This window comes from Bison bison, unplaced genomic scaffold (genome assembly GCF_000754665.1).
Source record: "Bison bison bison isolate TAMUID 2011002044 unplaced genomic scaffold, Bison_UMD1.0 scf7180017864525, whole genome shotgun sequence".
Taxonomy (NCBI): domain Eukaryota; kingdom Metazoa; phylum Chordata; class Mammalia; order Artiodactyla; family Bovidae; genus Bison; species Bison bison.
This window is the reverse complement of record NW_011495076.1, coordinates 3,046,562-3,054,862: the sequence shown is the minus strand read 5'-3', so window position 1 is coordinate 3,054,862 and position 8,301 is coordinate 3,046,562. Positions and strand designations below refer to the sequence as shown.

General features: G+C 41.1%; 1 protein-coding gene across 2 annotated transcripts in view; it reads left to right on the top strand.

Annotated features, from left to right (window-relative positions):
• Positions 1-8,301, top strand: part of AOAH (acyloxyacyl hydrolase (neutrophil)) — a 189,970-nt gene that overhangs the window by 38,911 nt on the left and 142,758 nt on the right. For both annotated transcript variants that reach the window (XM_010831159.1, XM_010831158.1), the window contains exon 5: positions 2,338-2,437. In XM_010831159.1, coding sequence (XP_010829461.1) covers positions 2,338-2,437 — 100 coding nt within the window. The remainder of the gene's footprint in view (positions 1-2,337; positions 2,438-8,301) is intronic.

Here is an 8,301-nt window from a genome sequence, read left to right as displayed (position 1 = left end):
TCTTTACAACCCCATGGAATTCTCCAGGCCAGAATACTGGAGCGGGTAGCCTTTCCCTTCTCCAGGGGATCTTCCCAACCCAGGGATTGAACCCAGGTCTCCCACATAGCAGGCAGATGCTTTACCACCTGAGCCACCAGGGAAGCCCAAGAATACTAGAGTGCATAGCCTGTCCCTTCTCCAGTGGATCTTCCTGACCCAGGAATCAAACCAGGGTGTCCTGAATTGCAGGTGGATTCTTTACCGGCTGAGCCACCAGGGAAGCCCCTGGTAGGAAATTTGGAGATTTCCTAAGGATTTCACAAAGTATGTGTAGCCTAGGCCTTTTGTCCTGAGGTTGGTCAAGAGCACACATGCTACTTTGCCACTTCTTTGCAGCTTGCACATCCTTGTCGTGATACACTTGTCTGGACATATGAGGCTCAGCATTTTCTATTCTTGTCCAAAGGAGTGCTTCTCACATTCAGTCTTTCTGATGATAAAACTCTGGTCTTAGAGGATTTGGGAGGGATACCACATGCCCAGCCTCCCTCTCCTATTTTTCAGTTAGAGAACACCAGTCTGAATGAGGGGCCCCCATCTTCACTCTCATATTCAAGTTCACTTACTTGAAATTGTGCTCTATTTGCAGGGGAAACAGAATAGGTGGACACCATATGATGAGTTGGCTCTTGTGGTTCTGAATTGCCACAGATGGGATATTGGCCTTAGGTTAAAAAAAAAAAATTAAGCAGAGCCCTATTTATCACCCTTCTGAGTCCACTAAATACCAGATTCCCACAAAGACAGCAGTCATCAGTTAAATAAATGAACCATTAAATCGAGAACAGATGTGTGAAAACAGTCACCCTCTCCTGATTTACTGACCCTGGGTAGATATTACTTTGGTAATGGACCTTGTGTGTCACAAATAGCTTGTCCCACTGCTTAGCCACCTTTAAGTTGGTTACCTTCCCCTCCACCTCCCATGCAGAAACCCTGGGGCCAAGTGGATGATTCATGATGATCTCGATTTGCCCTCTTAACTCAGGTGCTCACAAAAGGCTGAAAAGCCATCTTGCCAGTCACGTTGTTAGTCTCATTCAGCTGGAATGAAATTTGGAAGCTGTGATCTTAGCCTATGTTTTCACATACTGCTACTGCTAAGCTGCTAAGTCGCTTCAGTCATGTCCGACTGTGCTACCCCATAAACGGCAGCCCACCAGGCTCCCCCATCCCTGGGATTCTCCAGGCAAGAACACTGGAGTGGGTAGCCATTTCCTTCTCCAGTATGTTTTCACATACTAGTGACCTTCAATTTTTTTTTTCTTTTTTACTGAAGTATAGTTGATTTATAATATTGTCTAAGTTTCAAGGGTACAACAAAGTGATTTGATTATGCATATATTTCTTTATTTTATTTTCCATTATAGTTTATTGCAAGATATTAGATATAGTTCCCTGTGCTACACAGTAAAACCTTGTTGTTTATCTATTTCGTATGTTAGTCTGCATCTGTTAATCCCATATTCCTAATTTATCCCTCCCATCTTCCCCTTTGGTAACCTTAAGTCTGTTTTCTATATCTATGAGTTTATTTCTATTTTGTATATAAGTTCATTTGAGCTATTTTTTATATTCTACATATAAGTAATATCATATAATATTTGTCTTTGTCTGACTTACTTCACTTATGATAATCTTCAGGTCCATCCATGTTGCAGCAAATGGCATTATTTCATTCTTTTTTATGGTATCATTTAATTCTTTTGTATTCATTTTCTTGGTTTAAGAAGGTGTTGGGAGTGGCAGGTAGAAACTGAATATGGAGGCTTTGTTTTAGCCCCTTCAAATCTAAATATAAACCCAAATGCTTGAAGAACACTATCCTTACATCATCCCCAGGGGAAAAAGTCAAAGGTAAAAAAATAAATTTACTTTAAAAGGAAAAGAGATGCTTTGATTACACCTAAGAAAATGATTTCGGTTGTTTAAGGCCATATCATAAAGATATTTTTTGCTATAAGGCTCAGCAAACTTTAAAATATTGTTACACTCCTGTCCATTTCTCCTATCTCAATTTTATTTATGGCTTTTCCAGAAAAGCATCCCAGTGCCCATGCAAGAGGCTGGCTTACAGCTCAGTGCTGTTAGCCCCTCTCTCCCCGCCCCCAGGACCTTAATGTGAAAGTAGAATGCAAGTGGCAGGAAATTGTTCTGATCCAGCAGCTACACAGGACTGGACTCAAAGGCCATGCCAGAATCCATTCCGGGGATTTACCTTCTTTTGAAATTACTTCTGCTTTCTAATGCCTGAGAGCTTTTAAATAGCCTTTGTTTTACCCTATTTCCCTCCAGATTCAGAGCAGATATGAATGCTGATGTGGTGTGTCACACCCTGGAGTTTTGTAAACAGGATCCTGGCCAACCCTTGTGTCACCTCTATCCCCTTCCCAAGGTGAGTGGTTTTTCATTCCGAACGTCAGATCACAATGCCATGCAAGCCCTTTGGACATGTTGTAAAGGGAGGTTCAGCTTCACTGGCTCCGTGGTTTGGGACAGGGACCTGCAAAACGACATTTTCCATTACATCACCCAAAATAATATTCCCAAAGTTCAACTTAAATGCCTCCCCCATGCTGCCAAAGAATGTCTTTGCTGTTTATTTTGGACTGTAATCTAGACTTGGGCAGGCAGTACATAGGAAATCTGGCCAGCCAAGGTGAGGAGAGGTTAAATCCCTCTCTACCCCTTAAAATTCAAGCAAGTTACTTTTATAGAGTGACCAACTCATGTATTTTTCCTACGACTTTCCTGGTATCAGCAATGGAAATCCCACATCCTGGGAAAACTCAGGCATTTGGTTCCCCTAGTCTAAGTTTTATTGTTCTCACTAATGTGGGCCTAATCAAATACCTGAAATACCTCCCTACTACATTTGTTGGGGAAAGTAGGTAAATTAATACATATAAAATGCTTAGTGCAATACCAGCTGTGTAAATAGTATTAATAAAATGGTAGCTAATATAATTATTACCAATATTATTATTATTCAGAGATAGCTGTTCAGAATACCCTGTGTGCATTTTATCATGTTGGACAATTTTTTTGGGGAATGAAGACAGAGAAAGGCAAGTGTTGACACAATTTCCTGCTAATGCTGTGTGCTTAGTCATATCTGACTCTTTGCAATTCCATGAACTGTAGCCCATGAGGCTCCACTGTCCATGGAGTTTTCCAGGCAAAATTACTAGAGTGGGTTGCCATTTCCTACTCCAGTGGATCTTCCTGACCCAGAGATCAGACCTGCGTCTCCTGCATCTCTTGTCCTGGCAGGCAGACTCTTTACCACTAGGGCCACCTGGGAAGCCTTACCCATGCTGTGAATGAAATATAAGATTAGATCTGGTTGGGTATCAAATAATGATTTTCAGAACTTCCTATGAAAATGAAATAAAACAAAATTGTATGCCCCCTTTCCCATAATTGTAGTCTTTCTGTGTATAACATAACAGGCTTCTGATTACTTGTCATTTCCTTTTTATTTTTATTGAAAAAAGGCCAGTTTAACACACTTTTGGTCTTGGCATGGTTTTGCTGACTGGCAATATTAAATATCATGATCCTAAAAGATGATGCTGTTATTAAAGTGCTGCACTCAATATCTCAGCAAATTTGGAAAACTCAGCAGTGGCCACAGGACTGGAAAAGGTCAGTTTTCATTCCAATCTGAAAGAAGGGCAATGCCAAAGAATGTTCAAACTACTGCATAATTGACTTGTTTCACAAGCTAGCAAGGTAATGCTCAATGTCCTTAAGCTAGGCTTCAACAATACGTGAATCAAGAACTTCCAGGTGTACAAGTTGGATTTAGAAAAGGCAGAGGAATCAAAGATCAAATTGCCAACATCCCTTGGATCATAGAAAAAGCAAGAGAATTCCAGTAAACATCTACTTCTGCTTCATTGACTACGCTAAAGTTTTTGACTGTGTGGATCACCACAAACTGTGGAAAATTCTTGAGAAGATGGGAATACCAGATCAACTTACCACCCTCCTGAGAAACCTGTATGTAGGTCAAGAATAAACAAAACCAGATATGGAACAATGGACTGGTTCAAAATTGGGAAGTAGGTCAAGTACGTCAAGAATACATCAAGGCTGTATGTTGTCACCCTTTTATTTAACTCATACGCAGAGCACATCATGAGAAATGCTGGGCTGGATGAAGCACACGCTGGAATCAAGATTGACGGGAGAAATATCAATAACCTCAGATATGCAGATGAAACCACCTTTATGGCAGAAAGTGAAGAGGAACTAAAGAGCCTCTTGATGAAGGTGAAAGAGGAGAGTGAAAAAGTTGGCTTAAAACTCACCATTCAAAAAATGAAGATCATGGCATCCAGTCCCATCACTTCATAGCATATAGATGGGGAAAAAATGGAAACAGTGACAAGACTTTATTTTCCTGGGTTCCAAAATTACTGTGGACAGTGACTACAGCCATGAAATTAAGAGATGTTTGCTCCTTGGAAGAAAAACTATGATTAACCTAGACAGCATATTAAAAAGCAGAGACATTACTTTGCCAACAAATGTCTGTCTAGTCAAAGCTATGGTTTTTCCAGTAGTCATGTACGGATGTGAGAGTTGGACCATAAAGAAAGCTGAGCATCAAAGAATTGATGCTTTTAAACTGTGGTGCTAGAGAAGGCTCTTGAAAGTCCCCTGGACTGCAAGGAGATCAAACCAGTCAAACCTAAAGGAAATCAACCCTGAATATTCATTTAAAGGACTGATGCTGAGGCTGAAGCTCAAATACATTGGCCACCTGATGTGATTCACTGGAAAAGACCCTGATGCTGGAAAAGACTGACAGCATGAGGAGAAGAGGGTGACAGGGGATGAGATGGTTGGATGGCATCATTGACTCAATGGACATGAGTTTGAGGAAACTCCGGAAGCTAGTGAAGAACAGGGAGCCTGGTGTGCTGCAGTCCATGCGGTCACAAAGAGTCGGACACAACTGAGTGACTGAACAACAAATATTAAATATCATAAGCCTGTTCCTTGAGCAGAGAGATAGAGATGTAAATATTTGGGGTACATGTGCATTTCATGCTAACTTGATGGTTGACTTAAACTGCTAGTTAAATTTCCCTTAATTCTACCTGAGAAGCTGTTGGCTCCACTGATATCTGGAAGAGTTTGTTAATTTTAATTAAAATTTTTCCATGTATTCAAATAGCATGCAAATATGATATTATAATATTTGCTGTTTGATAATGTACAGAAGAAACGTCTCTATGTACAAAGGCAAGTGATATGGGTTTTCATGATTTCCTTAAATAACATCATTTTACAGAAGAAACGTCTCTATGTACAAAGGCAAGTGATATGGGTTTTCATGGTTTCCTTAAATAACATCATTTTATATATTTTCACGGGAGAAGGCAATGGCACCCCACTCCAGTACTCTTGCTTGGAAAATCCCATGGACGGAGGAGCCTGGTAGGCTGCAATCCATGGAGTCGCTAAGAGTCGGACACGACTGAGCGACTTCACTTTCACTTTTCACTTTCATGCATTGGAGAAGGAGATGGCAACCCACTCCAGTATTCTTGCCTGGAGAATCCCAGGGACAGGGGAGCCAGGTGGGCTGCCGTCTATGGGGTCACACAGAGTCGGACACGACTGAAGTGACTTAGCATAGCATAGCATATATTTTCACACTCACAGCTATACATAGTCACAAAATGTTCAACTTTATCCCATTTAAAATGACATTCTTTATTTTTATACTCTGTAGAATTTATACTCAAAATAGCATTTCCTTGTCCTCCCATCACCACCCCCTTTTCAATTCCCAGTTTGGGAACATTTTGACCATCCTTTCTGGGTAAGAGGAAGTTAGAGGATTTCATCTCAGAAATGATCAGTTTCCTCCTCAAATCTGCATTGCCAACTTCCAGCTTTACAGATGACCCAGAAAAGAGGAGCAGTTGGTGCAGTGTGGACAGTCATCTGCCTCCACGATTTCATTTAATAGCAATAACAGGTATTTACTGAGCACTCACTGTGCTTATTCTTCATCCTCTTTAATCTCCCAAATACCCCTAGCATGGAGGCACCCTTGGATGACCCCTTTTCTAAGACTGAGGAAACTGATAGTTAGAAAGGTTATGGAACTTGAAACTCACTCCCCTGGGAAGGACCGGAACTGAGATTCATGTCCCTGTCCTTCATTCAGAGAGGCTGGTTGATCTCTTAACCTTTATGTCAGTGTTTCTTGAAAATCCCCTTGGGGTGTCTCCTTACAGCAGTTAACTGAAATCCCACCACCAGAAATAACCAATGTTAAAATATTGAATGCTTTCCTTTTAGTATTAAATAAATTATATTAATTTCTTTGAGAGTTATGATACTGTTGTATATACAATATTTTATTTTACTTTTCCCCCTTAATTTTATGTTTTGAGTATGTATTTTTTTAAATGGTACATATCAGACCTTCCTTTCATTCTCATGACACACAAATTACACCTGAAAGCAAGTGTGAATTAGTAATAAAGAGACAGGTATAATTTCCATCCCCCTAGAAGACTTCCTCATGACTTTCCCAGTCAATAACACCCCCCATGATAGCCACTACTCTGAAATCCACCACAGAGTAGTTTATTTATATGAAGATCTACTCTTGAATTTCATGTGAATAGAATAATATGATATATTCTTCTTTGTGTCTGGCTTCTTTTGTCTGTGACATTCATCCATGCTATTATGAGTAACAGCATCGTTGTATGAAGTAGTCACACAATCATCTTTTGATGTTACTCCTGCTAGTCCCATCTAGTCCAACCAAATCTTTCCCTCTTTCCAATAAATTTTGAACATGGATGCCAGAAATGTCTTTCTATAAATAGATATGATCTTGTCACCCCACCCCAATACCTTTGCCTGAAGCTTGAGGAAGCCTACCCTGGATCCTTTTACACACTCCTCTTGTCAGAGCTCCTGTTTTTTCTTTCTGTAAAGTTGCTTTGTTTTGAATGATACACCTGTGTGATTGTCTGTGTCTCTCCCACTAGACTATAACCTCCAGGAGGTCAGAGTCTATCTTCTTTACACTGTATACCCAATGTGTAGGACAATGCTTTATACATAACAAAGAAATATTTGTTTGTTGCCTCAACCTTCCCACCTTCCCTGCACCTTTGTCCTTAATAATCCCTTCTGCCCAGAATGACCCATCAACGTCAAGCCCATCCTTCTAGCTCGTCTCATTGCCAATTTCTCTGTGAAATAACTCCTAATCCTCTCGACAAAATGTTCACTCTCCTCTCAGTCATCAGCATGAAATGCTTTTTGAGTACTGCCATGTGCTGGTGCTGTTCTAAATGCTTCATACATAATTAACCTTATGAAGTAGGTGGCGTTGTCGGCCACATGTTGCAGACGAGGAAAGGGAGGCACAGAGATAGGAAGATGTTACATGTACATAGGTTTCCTTGTTAGAGTGTAAATAGATCAGGCAGCAGTTCTGCATCTTGCCCATCTTTGTCCCCTCCGTCATGTCAGGCACATGCCTAATACATGAGTGAATGTGCCAGGCACTGCACTGTACATGGGTGATCTCATTTAACAATGCTCTTGGGGGAGTATATGTATCTTAGAGATGAGGAAACGGAGACTAGAAGATGAGTTTTTCCCAGTTTCATAGCTAGTAAATGGCAATGAGAAGCTTCAGCCCTGAGTCTGTTTGTCGTTGAAGCCCAAGTTCTTTCAACTGTGCTCTGATTCTCCATTGATTCTCCTGGGGTACTGGTATTTTGAGTCAAACCACTGCTCCTGGGCCAGCTAGTTCCTCACAAGCAGGACTCTACACACTTGAGGTCTTGCTTTGTGTGTGTTTCAGATGCCAGTAAAATGTAGTGTGATACAAGCCATTGTCCCTATGAAATGCATTTTACAGGGTGGAGGGATGAAGAAATCTCTCTGCTTCAGGGGCCTGCAGGGGGAGCTCCACAGTGTAGAAAAATGGACATCTGACTTTAGGGGGGCCAAAAGCGAAAGGTAGAACAGCTTGTAGGGATCCCCTGAACCTACATCATCTGCAGTGAAGTTGAAATTTCAGCCACTTCTTGCCAGTCCTTCAGCCTCGTCTTTATATCCTTTTCTACCGTGTGCTCCAAAATGACAATTCCATCCATAATTAACTGAAGCAAGAAACAGTCTGCAGTGTACAGTGGGCACCAGGAGGATGGAGTGAGAAGAGGGGGAGTGGAGGGGAGACGAGGACAAGACAAGGAGAAACAAGAG